This window comes from Chelmon rostratus, chromosome 18 (genome assembly GCF_017976325.1).
Source record: "Chelmon rostratus isolate fCheRos1 chromosome 18, fCheRos1.pri, whole genome shotgun sequence".
In the NCBI taxonomy this organism is placed as follows: Eukaryota; Metazoa; Chordata; class Actinopteri; order Chaetodontiformes; family Chaetodontidae; genus Chelmon; species Chelmon rostratus.
This window is the reverse complement of record NC_055675.1, coordinates 20,217,335-20,240,604: the sequence shown is the minus strand read 5'-3', so window position 1 is coordinate 20,240,604 and position 23,270 is coordinate 20,217,335. Positions and strand designations below refer to the sequence as shown.

The 23,270-nt window shown below is 43.9% G+C and overlaps 1 protein-coding gene across 1 annotated transcript in view; it reads right to left on the bottom strand.

Annotated features, from left to right (window-relative positions):
- nmbr (neuromedin B receptor) overlaps positions 1 to 23,270 on the bottom strand; it is a 53,303-nt gene that overhangs the window by 10,009 nt on the left and 20,024 nt on the right. Inside the window, exons 2-3 of the mRNA XM_041959096.1 lie at positions 17,257 to 17,398; positions 15,091 to 15,306 (exon numbers count right to left, since the gene is read on the bottom strand). Coding sequence (XP_041815030.1) covers positions 15,091 to 15,306; positions 17,257 to 17,398 — 358 coding nt within the window. The remainder of the gene's footprint in view (positions 1 to 15,090; positions 15,307 to 17,256; positions 17,399 to 23,270) is intronic.

Below are 23,270 nucleotides of genomic sequence, written 5' to 3'. Positions count from 1 at the left end.
TGCTGGAGAGTTTTTTCTGGCTTTTCTTTTGTCAAGGTTTCATAAATAAACATGAACTCTTGTCATTGTTTTTGTATGAGAGGCAGAAAACAGAAAAGTGTGAGTTGCACTGCTGCAATGAGCGTTTGTGTTTCTTAATGTTGTTGCTTTTGGAGTTGCTGCAGCTGGTCTTATTTCGACTAGTGTTGCAGTTTTGTCGGTCGGAGCCCGGTAATGGCTGCACATGGGAGAACAATATGTGTATTCTGAGGCATATATTTATAATGAGAGGCTGATGTGAGTCCACTAGTCCACAACTGGAGATTTTGGCCAATCACAAGTCAGAGAGATGCTGTCCCTTTTGGCTGTTCTACAAATGTAGATTGCCCCTTAATATGGTGAAAGCTCAAATCAATAGCAGAAAATCCTGCAACTTGTGATTATTTCCCAACAGCTTCTTTGCCTTCAGTGGCGTACAGAACAGAACACATGTGAACACGTTCCAGCTCATTATGCTCGATGCCGCAGCGCTCATATCAACGAGTGGCAAAGAGGTGTGATGACAAACAGAGGGGAATAGCTTTTGAGTGTGTGTGTGTGTGTGTGTGTGTGTGTGGTGCACTAGTCTCTCGTCCCTCTGTTGGATGCCCGGGGGCGCTCTGCCCTCAGGCCGCGAAGCGCTGCAGGGGCGCCTTTGAGAAGACGAGTCGTGGCGAGGGGGGCCGGGGTCGTGGCGAGGCTCATGCCGTGGAGAGCGGGCCCTCAGAGGCGTGAGGTTTCACAGGGTAACCGACCCCTTCTGCTGCCGTTTGAACCTGTGGCTTTGGTGGGCGGGGCTTAGCAGAGTGATATGAGGCAGTACTGCAGCGTTAATGCTGAGTGTTTTTAAGAACTTGACCAGAAAAGACAAATTGTTCTGGTTTTTCTACAGTAAAGCACCTTTTTTGGATATGATGGCCATCTTCCTTGTGGACACTGATACAGTGTCAAGACAAAGTGGTGGGTGGTGTTTCCAATTCTGGCAACGTCGAGAGACTGATATAGGTTTTACAGTGTGAAAATCCTCAGTGTACTTTTGTTATGAATAAATAACTGAGTTTGCTCGCTCGCTGTGTGTTTGGAAGAGGTGGCGTTTTTTAATGATATTTCAGAAGTACTTCAAAGGAGAAGATTTGAGTATTGAAGCAGCCGTGTTGATGGACACTATTTTCCCATAATGCAGTACAGAAAGAAAATAGCAGCTGGATATTAGTTGAGGATGGTTGGGAAGCAGCAAGAACACCTCAGAAAACCAACAAATAACTACTGCATCTGTAATAGCTGCATCTGTATGAAGTGACATCGTGAAGCTGCAGTTTGCATCATTTCCTGTCAGGTATGTTTATTACTTATGTACTAACCACAAAAACTCTATGCTATAAAGATTAGTGTATTAGTACACACTTTACATAGTTAATAGGTCATATGGATTTGGACATTTTTCCTTTTGGTAATATTTGCTATTTAGAAAATGCAGGTGAAGATGATACAGTCATGCTACATGCTACATGCTATATGCTACATTTGTGCCACAAACAGATCATTAAACCAGGAGCACAGAGTAGTGACGCCTGCAGATCTGCCTTTGGGAAGCTTCACCTCTCAGTGTTCAGATGATTTCACTGGAAGCTGAGCCATTAAATTCAGCACATTAAAAAAATCCTCCCAGTGCAGCTTTAAGGGAAAGGTTAGTCTTTTACTGAGCCTGTCGTTTTTATTACAACTTGTTACTGTCAAGACCTGAAAGTTGCTGCTGAAATGATGACATATCTGCAGACAAGACGCACTGAATCATTGAGCTTGTGGTGATGCACCTGCAGGGAACCAGTGAGGAAACTACATAAGCAACCAGTAAACTGCCACTGCATCCATGTTTTTAGGACAGCAGAGGGGCGAGAGGGGACGAAGATGGAACATCAGAGACCCTTAGAGGACGATCTGCCGAAAACTAAGTTAATAGTTGGTGTTTTCAGTTGCAGCCTCAGCTCATGACTTTCACTTTATTGATTTTCAAGTCCTGGAACTGCAGCTTTTTAAAATGCTGCTGCTGTTATTTCTGGTGTCGTGTGCTTCCAGATGATTCTGCAGTGTCTCATGTCACCGATGTATCTTCATTTGTTTTGTGTTTATTAAGATTATATTTCTCTGTTTGTGTCTGCCTGTTTCTGTTTGTTTGCTTTTAAGATGAACAGTGAGCACATTATTACATTATTGTGTACAGAGGCGCTCGAGCCTGGTGCCTGAGGTGAGATCTTAATGTACAGCCCCCTCTCAGTCCATTTTTTAGAGTCAAGCAAACAAAGATCTATGAGCTCTAATAACAACATAAGAGCCGATCGCATCAGCTGCTCATCGTTTTTTAACCCTTTAAAAGCAGCAGACAGTTGAATGAGATCAGGAGAAAATCACTTAATTAAAAATGTTGCATTAGTCACGTCAGTGTACACATGTGCACAACAATGCCACGACTGTAACTACCCCCAGCCACCTCCATACACTGCTGACACTCAAAGGAAAAACTGTACAAACTTGACATATGTGTGAAACAGCTGATAAGTGAGTGAAGAAAGGACAGAAGGTCAACGGCTGTTGATTTTCTTACTTTTTCGGAACGATTAAATAGTTATTGAAGAAACTTACAGTGAGATCTGTGCATCAAATTATACTCAGAGTGACGCAGATGCAACGTATTCCTGCTGCTGTTGTGTCACTAAATGTCACACCGCGGTGAGGTTTGTCTTGTCATGGGTTTTTTGTCTTGTTATTTCTTGTTTTATTTTGAAGGCCTAACTCTCCTCTCGTTTCAGAGCACTTGCCCTTCCTCATGTGTCCCGTGTGTCCGCCCTGATTACCTGTTGTCTCCACCTGTTCCTGATTACCCTCCACGTGTTAAATAGTCTGCGTCTCCCTTGTCTTGTGCCAGTGTGTCTTTGTCCGTCAAGCAATTCACCCGAGCCTGTCATCTCCCTTGCCCGTACCACAGCCACAGTTATTGTCGTAAGCTCTTGTTTCCTCTTCGTGAGTGTTTTTTTGTTGTAATTTTGATAACTTAGTTTTTGGTTTATTTTTGTAAGATTCTTCTTAGCCGATTTGTTTTCCTCCTTGTAGAGTGATTTTCTGTTGTGATAGTTTTGTCTTTTTGTTTCCTGTTCCTCCATTATTTTAGGAGTAGATTTTGAGTTCATTGTTTTCCTTACCTAGTCTTGTTTAGTCATAGCTGTTTGAGTTTCCTCCTTTGGGAGCGATTTTTGTTTCTAGTATTCATAGTCGTAGAGTTCCTTAGTTATTCCTCTTAGTGAGTGTTTTCCGTTCTTTGTTATTTTCCTTATTATAGATATTTATTATAGCATTTTGCCTAGATTAATTTTATAGCCGGTTTGTTTAACACTTCGCGAATTGGTTCCTGAGTGTTCAATAAACTTCTGTGTGTACTGATCTCTGCGTCTGAGTCCCGGCCTGACACTAAAACACTAATTAGTCCACTCAGGTGTCCTTACAACAGGTGAGTCTCATCATTGTAGGCTTGTAAAAGTGAGCAGCAGCAAAACTCTTGTTTGGATTCGGAGAGGTCTGAGTGAAACCTCAGCCAACCAGACATAAAAACTGCCACACTCATAATATTCACCTTCAGAAAGGTGAATTGTCTGCCCCTTCAGGTGTGTTAATTGATGTCTCCTCCTCCTAGTCCAGACTATTGTTGGCCCTACGAAATAAATAAATAAATAAATAAAACTCCAATGAGCATTTTTTAGATAACTCTATAAAGGTGTATTGTCCTCTATTAGGTCACATGTGTTGATAATTGATGATGTTTTGATTAGTTTGATCTGATGAGAGCATGTCTCAGAATATGAATTGGATGTTTGAATGTGAAGTGTGCAGATACAGATTGGAGGTTTGCGCTTAAAATCAAGTAAGTCAGATGGTTTGTTGCACAGAGACTCGAAGTAAGTCGAGGTAGGAAACTGTTTGGAAAAAGACAGACTTTTCAGTATTTGATGGTGATTGGATGAAAGACCGGTGACCGTCTAACAAGCTAACTTCAACCAATCAGCTCAGCGCACCATGTGATAAGGTAGAAGAGCAAAACTTTTGACGAAGCCAGTTGAGACAAGAGCAAAAACATCTTTTCCATCGAGAAAACCCCTCAGAAACGTTCTTCGCTCTTCTTTTAATTAAGAAACACGAATATAACTGATGCTATAGCAGCATCTGTGCTAACCTCTTGAGGTTGTTTTCAGACGGAACTACCTGCAGTCTCACAGACTACACAACACACCAGAGATCACGAAACCTAGGCGCCTAAACCTCAGCGTGGGTGTTAGCATGTGGTTGGTAACTCCTGTGTGTCTTCAGAGACACCTACTCCACCTTCAGTCCTACAGTTACTACGCTATCTCACATCTAAAGCACGCCTGCCTGTGGCGACCAGTAGTTCCTCATTGGATGCGGATTGGTCCAAATGACTGTTGTGCAGCCACAAGTGCATGAACCTGTCAAGGTGGATTCTTGTGTGATCTTGCGAATCCGGCGACCTCGCATCAGGACATCTCACAGGTTATAGCGACGACAAACTGAATCGACCTGATTTTAGCTGCAATCCAGAGAATAAATGTCACCTCATGCAGCAGAACAGAACATAATTGTTGCTGCTGGTGCATTTCTGAAGGTGCTGGAGGACGTAGTTGACCCCGTCCTTTCTGCGCTGAAAAAGCCTCCATCAGTAGAGGACATGGAGAATGGCGGTGATGATGATGACGATGACGTTAGCTGGCAGTTGAAGCAGGGAAGTAAGGAAGCCTGTTGAGCTTGTGTATTACATCCCAGAGAGCCTCAGTCAGTAAGCGACGCGGCGCAGTTTGAAAAGATTTTAGCTTGTAAGGGGGCTTGAATTCTCAGAAGTGGAAGGCTGGATCCACCAAAGTGTTTCATGAAGTGACAAGTTATCTCTGCAAACTTTTTAAGTTTTCTCTGGTGAGAGTTCACTGACCCGGATGCCCCAAAATACCTGAAACCTGCCTGTCACCTGTTGGGTACTGGCAAGCTCCACATGAACACCCCTCTGCTCATACTGCCATCTGTAACTGACTTACTATCTAACATTCTGTAGTCGTGAAAATCGACTATCGCTAAGCAACATTTAACTCTTCCAGCCTCTTCTATAATTACATGCTAACACCTTTTTGACGTTTCCCTGGGTACGGCAAACCAGCTGTTCTCCCATAGTAGAAAGTCGGCTGCAGTGTCAGTGTGTCGACGCAGAATCACGCATGTTCAAAGAGGAACATTTCTTTTCTTGAATGCCGTAGCCATACCTTCAACCACCTCTTTTACCTGGATGAGGAAAAACACCTGTTAATGCAGGTGTAAATGCGTGCAAAACAAACGAACCACATTTGGGGGTGGCCTGGCTCCCATTGTGATCACGTCAGCAGATACAAGTGCTATGCAAGCACCAAACAGGTAGCTGCAAGTGTCCCTTCCCTTCTGTTCCTAGCATTGCCTCTCTTGACCTCTGACCTCTAACTAATGTGCATATTAAGATCTGATCACCATGTGGGCACAGTCAAGATGACGAGAAGACATTATAATTTAAGTAAATGGATCTGATGTGATTATCCAAATAACCCATCTAGAAGCAGATGACATGTTAGAACCAGGTTTAAATGGGGCCTTGGTCTCGCTCTGTTTCTGCCTCTGAGCTCCAGTGAAGAGAACCCTCAATGCTGCAGCACACTGTGATATCTGAGCAGCAGAGCCCTGACCTAAACCCGATCCAGCACCTTTGGACACTGTGTGCCAGACCTGATCATTCAGCACCAGCACCGGACCTCACTGATGCTCTTTTGTCTGAATGGGAGACAAACCTGCAGCAGTTCAACATACAGCTGCAATCCTAACATGTCCAAATACCTCTGGACATACAGTGTGCATCATAAATTTAAACTAAATTATCTTCCAAAACAACCAAATCTCAATCTTCAACGTTTCTTAAACTTTCTCGTATGTCTTGCATGTTATGAAAACCTTTCCAGACCAACGTGTTGCGACTTCTTCTACACCTCGTGACTTTCCTTTTCCCAGTTCTTGTTCCATGAGTCCAGAGTGCTAGAAGGTGCTGCGTTGTTTGTCCAGCCAGAGTCATGGCTGCCTGTCAGCTCAGAGTGTCCTGCGCTCTGCATCACCAGCAGCCATGCCACACTGACACGGATGATAGGTTTTAGGCAGGTTCTGTCACCCGCCTGCTTGTGGAATCATTTTGTCAAATCCTGCAGCTGTCAATCAGCTGTCACTTGTCACATGCTGCTGCTGCGCTGCCGACTCAGTAAGCACGAGCTAACAGAAACGAAAGCCTCGACTGCGTACACTCGAAGTAAAGCAAATGTAAATCTAATTCTAATTTTTCCTCAAGAACAGGCCAAAAGCACGACTGATTTTAAATTAAAGCTCCACGAATAACATTTTCTTAATCGGATGACGACTCCATACTCTAATGTGACAGACTGAGTCTCAGTGACGGGAGAATCGTCACCAGCTCAGCATCTCAGCAGAGCTTTTCAGCGGCAAACACTGAAAATGAGAGCAGCTGAAGCTCTGACGGAGGGAACGTGCACGACCTGCTCGGCAGCGAACAGCAGACGCAAACAGTTAGAGATTAGCTGGTGGAGAAAAGAGACGGATATTTTTGGCAGGAGTCGATGGAGACCAAACCTGAGCTAAAAGAGAGTGAAAATTGGATTTACGTCCATCAGGTGGATGGTGCTGTGTCTGCAGAATGTGGAAGTAAAACTATTTTTTGTTCCAGGTACCAAACGTTTTTATATGGGGCTCTATGGGGACTAACTCGCCTTGGGAGCCAGCCTCAAGTGGCCACTCGAGGAACTGCAGTTTTTGCCACTTTTTCAGAAGTCGATGCTTGAAATGAACCTTTTAGTGTCGATACTTCAGAACTCTTTGTTGTAGGTTTATCTGCCCCCAAACTGTCAAAAACAAAATCCGAATACAAATTGACTTTATCTTTAAAAGGATGGACTAAGGAAAGGTTTTCTTCATGCAAAACTAAAAGCTCTTTAGTAAAATGATGACTTCAGAAACAACAGTAAACATCCTCAGCGGTGTCGGGAGTTGAACCCCGTTTGCTGGACGTGAAGGTGAACAGATCATCACGAGCAATTACCTGGTTTATGTGAAGTGTGGGAAAGCTCTGCATACCAAAACGCTGACCCGTATCTAAAATCAATAGCACTTCCCACCTTCTGCCTCAGATTTTTCATTAGTCATTACCAGTATTTTTGACATTTGTTGGACCTCCTGTGGGGGTTAAGCAAAGCTGTTTTCTGTTCGCTTTTGATGTTGCACGGCAATAATTGAGTTCAGTCCGCACCACCTGCTAAGTCGATGTCCGTAGAGCCTCCAGTCTGATTGATCCTGCAAATCTCACAGAAAATGATAATGTCATGACCCGTGCCATGCACGGCGGTTTTGTTTAGTTTTCCTCTCGATGTTTTGCCTTATTCAGTTTGTAAGTGTTCATTGTAGTGTTCTTTGTTCATGTTCGTTTCTCTGTTCTACTCTGTGTATTCATTATGTCTTCTAGTCATGCCATGTGTTATGTGCTTGAGTCTTGTCTTAGTCCATAGTCATGCCATGTTTTATGTAAGAATTTTGTATTGTCTTAGTTCTCTACCCTTGCCCTGTCTTGTTGGTACTTTTGTTAAGTTTCCCATTGTGTCTTGTCTTTGCCTGGTTTTCGTTACTTCCTGTTTTATTTTGAAGGTTCATGTTATGTGTCCTTTTGTTACTTTACTTCCTGTGTTTTCCCTCCCGTGTGATTGTCTGATCGTTTCCACCTGTGCGTCATTAGTGTTTGCCCCTAGTGTATTTAAGTCCGTGTCTTCCCTTTGTCCTTGTCGGTTCGTTGTCTGAGAAACCTTAGCCAAAGTCATAGTCTGTGTTCTTGCTATAACCCATGCCATAGTCCCCTCGTGAGTGTTTGTTGTGTGGTTTCTTTGTCATGTCCGAGTCTGGTCTCACGTAAGTGTTTCTGTGCTGCGTTATCTTTGATCACGTCCGTGTCGTGTTTCATGTGTATGTCTCCTTGGTTTGCTCTTGTCCTTTGTTTCAGTCCATGTAAGTGAGTTTACTTTGTTCATGTCCAGGTCTTGATTTATGTAGTGTTCCCCGCCCTCAGTATTGTCCTGTCGTGCGTGTTATTTGTTTGAACGTGCATAACTTAGTTTCTGTTTTCTTTTCATAGTTTTGTGGCTTGCCGATTTGTTTTCCTCGATAAAGAGAGATTTTGTGTTTGAGTACTTTTGATATTAGATTCTTGTTTCATTCTGTTTTTAAGAGTGAACTTTGAGTTGATAGTTTTTCTTACCTAGTTCTGTTTGTTGCATATCATAGCTTTTGTGTTTTCCTCCTTCGGGAGCGTTTTCTGTTCTTTATTTTATTTGTAGTTTATTCCTAGTCATGTCTATAGTCTCCCACAGTTTATGTAATTGAGTTTCTTGTCTTGTCGTAGTTCCGCCAGGTTTTGTGTTAGTGCTTTTTTCAGTTGCTCAGTGTTTCCCTGTGTAGCCTTGTGTGTCTAGCCCTTAGAGTTTGTGTTAGTTCCCTTAGGTGTGTCTTATTTGTGATTAATAAATTTGTTAATTTAAATCTAGTGCCTCCCTTGGTTTGTCTGTGTTCATGTCCTGATTGTGTTGCCCTAGTCTTGTCTCGTTGTGTTGCGTGTTATTGTTTATCCATAGTCTACGTCCCCTTTGTTTGTCTGCATTTGGGTTCAACCCTTAGTTCCCCTCTTAGTTTCCCTCCTAGTTTCCCCTTAAGTCCCCACCTTCCTGACAGATAATAGTTTTTATGGTTTTTTTTTCTGTCAAACACCTGAGCACAAATGATTTTGTTGTTTTGGAGCTGTCACTTAAAATAAGAGTCAAGCCTGCAGCTGAAGTGGAGAGTCGGTAATGAGTCATCTGAAGTAAAGTAGTGTTTAACGCTGGTCACAAGTTTTAATCAGAGCCTTCCAGGTGTTACACAGGTTGTCTGATACTGCTGATACGACAGCTTACAAAATGTAGAAAAATGGAAACACACTCCAAATTTCTCCGTCTTGTAATTTTTTTTTTTATTTTTTTTTTGGAGAGCCTGAAAAGAAGCTCATAACTCATTTTTTTTATTTATTTATTTTTTAAACTCACTTATTTTCCCTAAAATGTTGTTTCAAAGCTCCACACTGCAAAGACTGCAACTGAATTTATTTCACTATTATTACTATTTAATAGTCTTTCATTCAAATGTATGTTTTCCTAAAACAAATTTAAAAACACTGAACTCTTAAATATATATAAAGATTAAAATTGAGTTCAGAAAACACAGAGAATTCTATGACACTGTATCTGCTGTCATGGTAACCACATCCCGTACCGTATCATTGTCCTATAGGTCCACAATAGCTCTGGTTCAGTCTGTCAACAGTTTATCTCTGCATGTGTATTATTTGTATGATTTCTAATTTTTTATCTGAAATGAGCTTCCATACATGCTGCATGTCGCGTCTCCTCTGCTGTCACATTAAAACGCCACGTCGGTAAACGTGAGGGGCTGCTGCAGACGCTTAGCTTGCCCACCTGCCTTTAAAACGCTGATAACTACAAACCTGTGGAGTTAGTTTCAGCTGCATTTAACCTCCAACATCTGCTGAACGTTAGAGATGCTCCTCCGTCACGTCGCTCTTTCACTTCATTACAGCTAAGTACATCCTTCGGTCTGAAGCCATGGAGCGATGCTATGAGTGTTTTCTTTAATGGGGTTCAAGGTCTTTTTCCAACACACACACACACACACACACACAGTCATGTTTCCATCATTTTTGAGGACCTACATACACTGACATTCATTTCCTATACTAGAACCATAACCACTGCTTGGCTAACACTAACCTAAACCTAAACCTAACCTTAAACCTTCACCCTAACATTTAATGACTTACATTACGGGGAACCCATAAGGAAGGCGAGTCCCCACAATGTGACTGTGTAAACAGATTTGTGTCCCCACAACATGAGTAACAAACATCCACACACACACATACACACTAATGTCCCAATATCCACCTACAGAATCAGACGAGTATTATTCTGAATTTAAATGTCTAAAACATTAGAATGTCGGTCTTTCTGTACCAAATTTAAAATGCAGTTCCAGTGCAAAACAGTCTGTTATATTAATATTATTTAACTCTCATATTATCTTTGGGGTCAGTTTGACTCCAGTAAAAATTTAGTCTCTCTAAATTAATGAACAGGTAGCTTTTTTTGCATCATATTTCATCTAACAACGTTAAAGTTCACATGTTTTTAATGCATCTGTGCTCTGTGGGCTCAGTTTGCTGTTTTAACTGTGTGAAGGAACTTGAAACCTTTTTCACACACTTATTTTGGTTGTGTTGGCTGAAATTTTATAATCTTTATAAACCGTCTTGATGCTTTAGAGCTTTAACCGAACGTAACCACACCTGAAGCACTGCTGAGAACCTCTGATGGTTCCCACAACATGGGAGAACGCTGATGCTTCCCGTGCCGGGTCGGAGGGGAAACACGTTGCTCAGCAGCCTTCGAAACACTCCTCTTTCTCTCTCTCTGCACTGAAAATGACCTTTAAGCAAAGGTTTTCTGCCAACGAGGTTTCGTCGCTGCTGTTCGAGAGTGAGAGTGACACAGGGAAGAAGGAGGAGGACCCCGATAGCGAGGCAGCCTCCTCTGATGAGACCGCCGGGTTTGACCCTGTTTCCTCTCGACCACCAGCGCGTTCTGTTCTGTTAACTCTCCTCACGAATACAGCAGAACACGTCTAAAGAAAACGTCTCATTTATTTGATCCCAGCACTCGCCTGGTGAGCCTCTGAACATCTTCATCTTCCTGTGTGGCTAAATTCTAACTTTCTTTTCCTTTCTTTTCTTCATTTTGTAGTAGCCTTTCTGACCCTTCTTACTTATTTCATTTATTTAATTCTGTTTTCTCCTGCTTTGAGTTTCTAGGAGAGGTCCCTACACAAACCTTTAGCTTTCCTGCATAAGCTCTTGTTGGCATTAAATGAATGTATTTCTGAATATACAGCATGTATGTTAACATTACATGTGTGCTAGTATCTTGGGCCATCTTACAGATTTTTTTACTACTTATATATACTTCACTTATATATTTTTTACTTTGTTATATATTTTCTATTTTCTATAATTTACATATATATATATATAGTTTGATTTTGTATTGAATCCTTTTTATTCTCTATTTGTTTCTTTCCTACATCTCCTTTTTAACAACTTTTCCCAGCGTGGGACCATTAAAGTTTTTCTTATCTTATCTACATAAGTATTTGTACATGTGTGAATGTATTTGTGAGGATATCATATCTTTGATAATAAGCGTTTTTTTTTTTTTCCAAATGAACATCAAAAACCACCAACATGAGTGTTTTCAGATGTCGTGGGCTGAACTGTAGCTTCCCATTCTGGTGTGTGTGTGTGTGTGTGTGTGTGTGTGTGTGTGTGTGTGTGTGCGTGTGTGTGTGTGTGTGTGTGCGTGTGCCCGCTAATCTATTTCTTATCTCTGGGAACATAATGAATTAGCTCTGCTCTCAGATAAGATAGTAGGCGTGTTTGGTATTGACGTGGGCGTCTGCAGTTAATGTAGCAATTGGCTTCCAACCTCAACAGATGTGGAGATACAGGCGGCGTGTGAAGAGGCTTTTCTCATTTAAGAAAGGGCCGATAGCATCGCTCCCCCACGAGAGGGCAGAGATGGATTCAACTGTAATGAGATGAATTAAACACAAGATGTGACGTGACAGAGCGAGACACAAAGGGGGGAAGACACGAAGAGACATAAAAAGGAGGGAAAGATCTTCATGTATTTGATGGGCAGGGTACATGAGAATCAATCTGTTATCACACGCTGCTATCGACTGTTTCTAAAAACGGTTTCTAAAACCATGATCGTTCATGTGCTGCTTTATCTGCCTCCACGCTTCTGATTTCAGTCTTTCCTCCAGATGTTGAGCCTGATTTGCTCCCGTTCAGGTCCAGCACTGATGTTGGGCGATCAGGTCCGGCTCACAGGTTGGATGGACCAGTCAAGTCCACAACAAAGAGGGAAAGTCTGTCACTTCCAAACATTTCCTACTAAATGGTTGAAAGTTTCCTGGAACTTGCTTTGTAATTTGGAGCTAATTCTTGAGAAGTCAGAGGTAATAGCTGCTTAATTAATTAATTAATTATTAAAAATTTAGCCTTCATGTGTGTGGAATTGTGTGCTTGCCAAATTATACATCTTTTGCATGTTCACCGGACCTGCTGTGCACTGTTGCCTGGAACTAATGAAGTGAAACTGTACCAACTGAACACTGACACTGTTATAAATAGGGCCCATTGAAGTGGTTCGTTCCACAAAACCTCCAGTGAAACCAACAGGAATTTAAGGAACTGCCGTATAAAGTGCTAGCAGAACCATTTCTTCAAGGACCTCGCTTTGTGCATGGGGGCACTGTATTAAAACAGGAAAGGGTCTCTTCTAAACTAGTATGAAATAATAAGAGGAACACTATTGCATGCTGAATCAATCAGCAATAAGCTTAAAACACACCAAAAGCCAAAGGACCAAAAGTGCATAGACAGGGGCGTCCACATACATGTGGCCATGAGATCTGGGAAACAGAAGCATGTGTTGCTTGTGTTTTTTCTCCACAGAGTAGATGTGGTGGTTCCGTCGTGGGAACAGACAAATTGATCAATAACGTCTCATTGGGGCATATTTTGAATATCTCTCAGGCTGTTTTTTGCTTCTGATCTTTACAATCTATGACTGCCTGCTTGTAAAGATCTTTAGCTCTAGTGTGCCTCACACACTGGCGGACCATCAGCGGGTATTTTTCATATCTCTGTGATTATCTCCGATGATCCTGCTCTTCTCTCAGCTCTCAGGGGTTGATTCACTGCTTGTTTGTCAGCGACTCTCCATTAACCCTGAGTGTGTCGGGGTCAACTTCAACTGCAAAGAGTCCCCTTCAGACCCGCAGAGACTCTCGGGGCTGCGGCAGAGAGACGACTTCCCTCTTTAGTATTCATGTGTTTTTAGGATGACACTTACAGATAATGGGCTCCGCACAGAGCATGAAAAAAGAAAAGCAAGTCGTAATTACAAATACAACTCGACCACTGGTTGTGTTGCAACTCTGATTCCAAAAACCGTGCCGTGTAAAACGCAGAATGTGATCACTTGCTGATTCTTTTTGACATAAACTCAACTGAAAACAGCACAAAAACAATATATTTAATGCTTTTCTTCATCAGCTTCTTTGATTTTTGTAAGTATCTCCTTATTCTGAATTTGATGCAGCAACGTTTCAAACAAGTTGGAACGGGAGCAACAAAAGACTGGATCTGAAACGGATCCTACTGAATGTATCATCGCCATCATCACATCCATCTCTAAAAAATTCAGCTCCCCCTGACCTCTCCTCCATCTGTGAAGATCAAGCTGGTGTAAAGTGATTACTCACTCTGGCTGCCACAGTCCTCCACTAAACCTCCCTCATGGCTGAAATATTTACTGAAGCCGTGGGAGTGGGAGGTGTGGGTGCGAAAAGCATCGCGTCCCAGTCCATCCTGTTAAACTCAACTTCTAGACTGGTTCACTTCAGCAAGAGCAAGAAATCTGCTCTTGACTAGTTTTGTTGTCAGGGGACACTTTTTAAAATAAAAATCAAATTTGAAAAAGGGCCTGCACGGTGGCTCGGTGGGTAGCAGCGTCGCCTCACAGCTAGAAGATCCCTGGTTTGCGTCCCAGTAGGGACGCCTGGGATCTTTCTGTGTGGAGTTTGCATGTTCTCCCTGTGCAGCGTGGGTCTTCACCGGGTTCTCCGGCTTCCTCCCACAGTCCAAAAACATGCTGAGGTTAATTCATGATTGTAAATTGTCCGTAGGTGTGAATGAGAGGTATGCTTGATTGTCTCTATGTGTAGCCCTGTGGTAGGCTAGTGACCTGCCCAGGGTGTCCCCTGCCTTCGCCTTGGGATAGCCCCCCCCCCCCGTGACCCTGCAGAGGATTAAGCAGTGCATAGATAATGGATGGAAGTTTGAAAGAATGGAAACTAGCATGTATTTCCTTCAGACTAACTGGAGTGCAACCCACGAGTCAAATCTAGCTAACAAAGCTCAGCTCAGGCGGCGTTTATTTTCTCTGTTTAACGTTACCAGAGAAACCAACAGCATCCTTCTCACAGAGCAACAGGTAATACAATACATGCAAAAACAATGGAAATGTAATGTTGTAATTCTTGACGTTTGCATCATGAAACTCTTTTTTGTTCAGCATCTTTTTTTCGCCCATTCGATGCACATCCGTCTCACCTTTCCCAGATTCAGCTGGCACGAAACGAAGCTTGCAAATGCGGGACATTAAGGCTGGTGCATGCACACAATCATGCAAGTATTGGCCTGTTGTCACATTGTCAACTGACTTTGACATTTACAGCAGGTGTAAAGTGTAAAGATCAATATGTTCATTTATTTATGAGCAATCAATCTTTTCAGCCTGTGGTTTGTTTGGCGGCTCAGAAAACACATCCATCACGTGTCTGATCCCTCGTCTGTTGCTCTTCCTGAGCTTTTTCTTTTTCGTGTTCTTCCTTGTCTGATTGGGGGGTCTGTGGATGGGTGTTATTGGCTTGTATAAGGACATCCGGATTGATTTAAATAAATGCATCAGCTGTTCTTCTATTTTATTTCTGACAGAGCAGCTGCTTGTTTTTCGCGCTCAGTGGTTGGTTCATGTGTCATTTCAAACTTCAGTCAGTGACCTGTTGCATTAAAACAAACAAAATCAATTAATGTGTGTGTCAAGTGCATTTTTGGGCTTATTACGTATTCTGTAGTGCACAATTAGCAGCTCATTTGTGCTTCTCTTCATTTTTTAGTAATTTTCTTTACTACGTGAAGCTTTTTCTCACCACAGAAGGACCTCACGTGCCATAAACTGCATTTCTCTTTCATTCATTCATTCATCCATCAGTCACCTGTCTTTTGGTGTGTTCGCTGACTTCCCCCGGCATGTCGTGGGCGCTCTTAATCAGTGTGCGGGCGATGTGGTAGTAATACACCGAGATGATGGCCAGAGGGATCAGGAAGTAAACCAGGAAGATCATCACTGAGTGAATCTTCGGATGCATCTGATTGGACAGCGGGTAGGGCACGCAGTTCACAAAGGTGACATTAGTGTTGTCTCTGTGACCCTGAGAGGAGAGAGCAGAGAAGGAGAGAGGAGATGAGAGGAGTGGGGGAGGAGAGAAGAGAGGAGAGGAGAGAAAAGAGAGGACAAAGGACAGAGGACAGAGGAGGGGAGAAGAGAGGTGGGGAGGCAGTAGAGGACGCAGAGGAGGTAGGGTGAGAGGTCAGAGGAGAGGAGAGGAGAAAGCAGAGAAGGAGAGAGGAGAGGACAGGAGAGAGGACAGAGGAGGGGAGAGGAGAGGAGGGGGCAGTGGAGGACGTGGAGGAGGCAGGGTGAGAGGAGAGGAGGGAGGGTTAAAGGTCAGAGGAGAGGAGAGGAGAGGAGAGGAGAGGAGAGGAGAGGAGAGGAGAGAGCAGAGAAGGAGAGAGGAGATGAGAGGAGTGGGGGAGGAGAGAGGAGAGGAGAGGAGAGAAAAGAGAGGACAGAGGACAGAGGAGGGTAGGCAGTAGAGGACGCAGAGGAGGTAGGGTGAAAGGTCAGAGGAGAGGAGAGGAGAAAGCAGAGGAGAGAGGAGAGGACAGAGGAGAGGAGAGGAGAAAGCAGAGAAGGAGAGAGGACAGAGGAGAGGAGAGGAGGGGGCAGTGGAGGACGTGGAGGAGGCAGCGTGACAGGAGAGGAGGGAGGGTGAAAGGTCAGAGGAGACGAGAGGAGAGAGGAGGGGAGGAGAGAGAAGAGAGGAGTGGAGACAAAACAAGGAAAGGAGACAGAGGAGAGGACGTGGGGAGAGTAACAAGTAGAAAAGGGGAATGAGGAGAGGAGGAGAGGAGACAAGGAGAGGAGAAGAAAGGAGAGGGAATGAGGAAAGGAGGCGAGGAAAGGGTACATGGCCGAGGAAAAAAGGAGAGGAGAGTAAATGAGGAGAAGAGAGGAGACAAGGAGATGAGAGGAAATTAGGAGATGAGATGAAACAAGCACAGGAAAAGAAAAAGGGAGAGGAGTTAAGGGAGGAGAGGAAAAGAGAGAAGGACACATGCGTAAAGATCATAAAACAGACTGAGGAGTTAAACAGATGCACTTGTCATTCATAAATCTGACTCTGAAAGAGTTTATAGCTGTTTGTCTGACGGGAAACTCGATGCAGCGCAGTGATGAACCTTCAACAGGAAGTGATGAACAGCACACATTCAGTCTGTTACACTCACATTACGTGCTCATGGTTAAATGTAGCCGCTGTTAGCCGCCGTTTGATCATTGTGTCACAACGATCAGTGCCGACAGATTTCAGGAGCAAACCCTACAGAGTGTTAACAGGTTGCAGCGTTTCGGGTGGTGTCGTGACCACATCTGTAATCAGCATAATGCCTTTGTTTTTGTTTAATTGATTAATCTGAGTGCCTTCCTTTCAACATGGGCTCTCGATGGTTATTGTTGGCTGTGGAGATCATGTGGCATTAATAAAGGTTAAAAAAAAAAAAAAAAAAAAAAAACACCAACAGCAGAGCTACAGGAGTAAATATTGAGCTTAGAGTCATCAGGTGGACACAAACACGACTCCAAATTATTAAAATGTTGCTCTCTTAACAGCTGGATGTGGAAATAAGCAACTGTTTAGTAACAACTTCACCATATAACTTAATGTTGACTTATTTTTCGCTACATAAGCTACGTAGCGCATGTTAATAGTGATGTATTTTAACCTATGATCTCTTCCTGAACCAAGTAGTTTTGGTCCCTGATTCTAAGGAAACTGCAACCGCCTAACAACAGTATCAATGTTTAGACAATGTTTCACATAAGATGATCGTATCATCATGATACAACGTACGTGATTCCACTAAAATCTGATAAAGGATAGTATAATGATAGTAACCCCAAGTCGAGTCTGGCAATCCTAAAGAACCAGAGCAGAACTGATTCCCTGAGAAGAATGTCCGGAGCTTAGCCGCAGTGGTTCGGTGGTGGTTGTTGTATCAGTGCAGCAGCATTCGTTGTATCTTCAGTGTCTTTATTTTACCTGCATGGTGACAACTTGTGAGAAAATGGCCTCAGGGACAGCCAGCAGGACGGACAGCAGCCAGATAGAAACAGCCTTCAGACACGTCCAGAAGACGGCGCTGGATGTCTGGATGTCCATCGGGTTCACTATCGCCTTGTACCTGATGGCCACAGAGAGAAAAACATCAATTTAATATGACATAACAAGTAGCTTCACAATCAAACATTTGTCGTGTGATCAAATGTGGCAACAAGCACTAAACTCAGTCCCAACGTCAAATACAGAAACAGGCCAAAACCTTAAAGCTTGTGCTCTGTCAGAGAGGGATTATACAAACGAGAGCAGTGCAGCACAGCTAATGGGTAGCTAGCTTCCTCTGTTTTGGACTCATTGCTGCTCTGTTCCCTTTAAGGTTAGCACTGTGAAGGCGGTTTGCTATTAACAGCACAAGTTTGAATGTCAAAGTTCACAAAAACTCAACTTGTTTATTGACTTTAGACTTCAGTGTGGTGAATTTAATTTTAACCAGCTCCATCATAGTGTTAGCACCGGGGTCCTCTTCGCTTGTTGATAAGTTTCTCAGTTTTTACAGTTTGCTGATGAATAAAACATGATCATCAGCAAATATCAGAACAGGACTGAACAAAACTCCCACATGAACACAATGAGACATCTTCATTAGGCACATACAAACATCATCAAAACCATAAACACGCCTTGCAGCAGCTGTAGCATAGCAGCAGCAGCAACAGTGAACCTCCATCTAGACCTTTCACCTCCCAAAGCCACCAGACCAAACACAAGTAATTTCTTCTTCATGTGATGCTGAGGGACTGCAGGCTTCAACAAGCTTCCTGTCACAACATTTTATTATTCTGCAGCACACACACAGATACTTTGGCCAAATTTCAACATGGATGTATGAATAAACAGACTGAATTAGACTTCAAAGGGTTGCCACTGTGAATATCCACACTAAAAAAAATGTCAAAAACCATTATGAAATGAGCTCATCGCCCCTCTTCAGGTTTTCTGGGCTGAAACCAGACATAAATCATCTAATAATCATATCAGTTTTCTTTTGACAGCATTAGTGGCTCCAGGCTCATTGTTAGTTAATGAGAAGCTGCAGCAGCCATTGGATAGTTGTGGCTGAAGTGTGGATGATAACGAGAGGAAACAATAGGATTTTGTCACTGTAATATTAATTATTCTTCATATGTAATCACTGAGCTGCAATTTAAATTCTTCATTAGAAAGAGCTGATCTGTGATTCAGCTGGAGGGGGGCATAATGTAGGACTTAATTATACTGCATAGAACATGGATGTAGTTTCCATGAAATCACCCATAGGTTTCTGAGGAGCCATTGTGCAACTCAGTGACAGTGGCTCCGGCTGTCGCCATCTTGAAGCCTGGTTGCTGAAACCTAGCAGCTCGCTCTCACTCAAAGCTGCCACTCCCAGTTAATTTAAACACAAGATACTTGTGCTCAAAAAGAGGATTCATTCTCAGTGAAGAACCTTGGAGCTCTAATCTGCCTCTATACCTGCCAAAGAGCAGTGATTCCTAACACGTCTCTGGGGGTCATCAGGTGGAAACCTCCCTTCAACAGTGTTTCGCCTACTTAGTCCCACTACACCTCCAGGAGGTTAGGCAGTGAACTCCGGTGTCCCAGAGTCACCCCCCCTAGTGCCAGTTCACACTGCTCCTACACAATCCAAACAGCACCGCCACGTTCAACTGACCCAGAGATGCTCCAGGTAGTGGCCAGTACCGATGCTACCATTTAACTATTGCTAATGCTAATGCTAACCGCTAGGAAGAACAGAAGAAGACAATACAGTTCCGATGCTACCATTTAGCTAATGTTACGTGCTAACCGCTACCTGCTAAGAGGAACAGAAGAAGACAATAAAGCTAGATTCACCTATACTGTTAATGTTAATTGCTAGCTACCAATACTAACTGCTAAGATACTATCATACTCTCACCGCTTTAGCTATTGTTAGCTGCTACAATGCTACCACAGGCCTAGATGCCACATGTAACTGCCGATTGCCACACTACCATCATCTACCCCTGCCTCTCACCAACTGCACCAAGAAAAAGCGGGGTGGGAATACAAACCCTGGTTCGGGTAGGGGATAGAAAATAAAGAGGTAGAGTCAAAAGATGAAAGTAGGGATTGGATACAGACCCTTGTTCGGGTAGGGGGTGGAAAATTTAGAGGGTGCTGACGGTGGAGGCCTAAACCACAGACTAGATTTAACAGCCTCTTCTAACATTTCCTTCAAGAAGCAGCAAACCCTACCATTTCCTTCAAAAAGCAAACAGAGCAGGAAAACAAACCCTAACATTTCCTTCAAGAAGCAAACAAAACAGGAAAACAACCAAAAAGATCCAAAACCAAGCCAACTCTGTATCTTACCACGCAAACTCACCTGAACAGGCCGCATGGTCCCAAAGAGAGACTCTAGCTGGCCACACCCCCACCTTATCTAAACTTCCTGGTTCTCTTCCTATTGGCAGAGCGAGAAGATGGGGCGGGGAAAGCAGAGCAGAGGAGAGGTGTCTTGTTCAGACTTTAACCTCTTCTCTTGCCGGGTTAGGCATGCATGTCCTCTGCCCCCCCCCACCCCCCTCACTGTCCCTATTTCACCCCCCAACTACTATTATTTCTCCTGATCCATATCCACTGACTAGACCTAGCAGCCTCATCTGACATCTCCCTCACTGTCTTTCTTAAATTTTGCCCATGCACTCCCAGCTCCCTCAACAGTGAAACAGCTGACCCTGCAACAAAACCTCTACACCCCACTTCAACCGGACAGACCCTGGTCTTCCATCCCCTCTGCTCAGATTCTGTCTTTAAATCTGCATACTTAGTCTTCTTCCTTTCATAAGCTGCCTCCACTGAATTTTCCCAAGGGACTGTTAACTCAATAAAATGCACAGTCTTTTTACTCATGGACCATAAGACAATGTCTGGCCTCAGATTACTATAAACTATTTCCTGGGGCACAACTAGCTTTCCTCCCAAGTCGACCAGCATTTGCCAATCATCAGCCCCTACCAGGCAGCCACCTACCTGCTTCCTCCCTGACTTAGCAGCTCTATTTTCCTCCCCCTCTCGAACAAACTGCACATCTAACCTCTCCTTTCTAGAACTTCCAGAATTCACCTGCTTCCTTCTCTCCTCAATGCCTGCGGCTAAGCTTCTCAGCACCTGATTATGCCGCCATGTATACCGGCCTTGTGATAAGCTAATTCTACAACCTGACAAAATGTGCTTTAAACTTGCTGTACCTGAGCAGAGTGGGCACGATTGATCGCCCTGTACCCAGAGACTTAGGTTCTGCGGGGTTGGCAACACATCGTATGTCGCCCCTATCAGAAATTTAATACGGCCTTCCTCCATCTTCCACAGGTCCCTCCAACTAAGTTTCCTCTTCTCAACACCTTCCCAATTCAACCATTGTCCCTGTTTGGCTTGACCAACTGCTTTTGCCCCTCTTAACAACTCCTCCTGCCTACGCACCTGTTCCACTACAAGCTTTCTTTTCTCCTTTAGACCTGCTTTATTCCACACTGGTTTGCCTGGGCCAAGCCCCAAGCCTCCCCGGCCAAATTGAACATTTCCTACTATTTCTGCATGCCTAAGAGCTGCCTCTGCCTCCTGCACTGCTGCCCTTGGGTTCCATTTCCTCCCCCCAGAAGGATTCGGAACCACATTGCTAACTAACATGTCCTTACTCCCAGATAATAAAAGTTCTGTCCTAACCTTAGTGCATTTAAACTCCTCTGTTAGACTGGATACTGGCAGCTGAAGCATTCCTTTCCCATACAGAGCTACATTGCTTAAGCACCTGGGAGCACCCAACCATTTTCTAATATAAGAGCTAACTAGCCTTTCCATTCTCTCTGCTACAGATAATGGGACTTCAAATACTGACATTGGCCACATTAACCTAGGATACAAGCCAAACTGCAAGCACCACAACCTCAGTTTTCCTGGGAGCCCTGATTTATCTATTTTCTCCAGCCCTTCTGCAACATCCTTTCTAAATTGCACAACCTGTTCAACATCATTCAGGTCCACATTGTACCACCGTCCTAGACTCTTAACTGATTTCTCCCTAATTGTTGGGATATCCTCACCATCTATAGCAAACTTTCTATCACTTACTTTCCCTCTGTATATTGAAATACTCCTTGACTTACTAGGCTTAATCTTCATACTAGCCCACTTGAGATTCTGATTGACTTTATCTAACAACCTCCTTGTACATGGCACTGTTGAAGTTAGCAGTGTCATATCATCCATATATGCCCTAATTGGTGGAAGACGCATTCCATTCTGCCGTCTCTCTCCACCTACGACCCACTTGGAAGCCCTAATAATTACCTCCATAGCCATTGTGAAAGCTAGCGGGGACACTGTACATCCTGCCATAATACCAACCTCCAATCTTTGCCAGCCTGTTGTGAGCTCTGCGATACTTGCACACAGTCTGATGTCTTGGAAATATGCTTTCACCAAGTTAATAACTATCTCCGGCACTTTAAAGTAGTCAAAGGAACTCCAAATAAGGCTATGTGGCACTGACCCAAACGCATTAGCCAGATCTAAAAATACAACATTCAAGTCTCTTTTTTCCCTCTTAGCTGTCTGAATCTGTGTCATGTCTCGTCAAATCTGTTAAGTGTTTTTGTTCACTAGCGTCATGTCTTGTCATACACTTCCTGTTTTATTGTGAAACCTAACTCTCCTCTCGTTTCAGGCCCTTGACTTCCCGGTGTGTTTCCCGCCTGTCTGATTGTCTACCCCGCCCTAATTGTCTCCACCTGTTCATTGTTACCTCGTGTATATATAGTCCGCGTCTCCCTTTGTCCTGTGCCAGATTGTCATGTGCCTTGTCTCGTACTCGCCTTGCTCTCTAGCGTCCTTGATCCTTGTCTGTGTAAGTCTAGTTATCAGTATTGCCTGTAAGGTCTTTTGTTTGATACTTTGCATCTAGTCTAGTTTGGTATATTTGTTTGTTACTTTGTTATCGCCTCAGCCTTCGAGCTTGATTATTCATTTTCTAGTTTTCCAGTTATCCTTAGCGTTTTCTGTTGTACTTTGTATCTCCTTCAGTTTGCCATTCATTGTTTATCCTGAGCGCTTTGAGTTAAATAAACCTTTTATTTTGAAACTCTGCTGAGCTGTCTGTGGTCTGCATCTTGAGTCCTCAAACCTTGTGCCTCCGGGCTTGTCAGTACAATCTGGCCAAACATGGACTCAGCAGACCCTAGCCAGTTAAGAACAGCTCTTACAGCTCAGGGCAGCCTCCTCCACCAGCACGAGGACCAGCTGCGTAGTATTCAGCAGGGAGTAAAGGATCTCTCAGACAGACAGAGCGAGTTACAGAGATCAGCCATGGCACAAATAAGTCTACTCACAGAACAATTCCACCGGATGAACATCCACCTTGCCAACGCTGCTTCACCTGTCGGAGAATCCCACGCTGAGCCGACCGCCATTCCGCCGGTCCGCGACCAAGCTTTGGCCGCTCCGCGCCTCGCTGCTCCGGAAAGATTCTCAGGAGACTCCGGTGGATGCAGATCCTTCCTGGTGCAATGCGATTTGCATTTCAAGCAGTATCCCGGTGCGTATCCAAATGAACAATCCAAAGTGGCATTCATGATCTCCCACCTGTCGGGGCGAGCTTCCGCCTGGGCCACGGCCGAATGGTCCAGAGAATCTATGATGTGTCAAGATGTTAAGACATTTTCCAAAATGCTGTCCAAAATCTTTGATCATGAGTCACCAGCCCATGACGCCTCCCGGGCGCTGCTGCGCCTGAGGCAGGGTCAGCGCAGAGTGGTTGACTATGCCATAGACTTTCGCAGGCTCGCCGCCGACAGTGGGTGGAACAGCCCGGCATTAAACGATGCCTTCGTCCACGGCCTGTCCGACGCGCTGAAGGACCAGCTGGCTCCGCTGGACCTGCCCTCGGATCTGGAAGCCATCATATCGACGGCCATCCG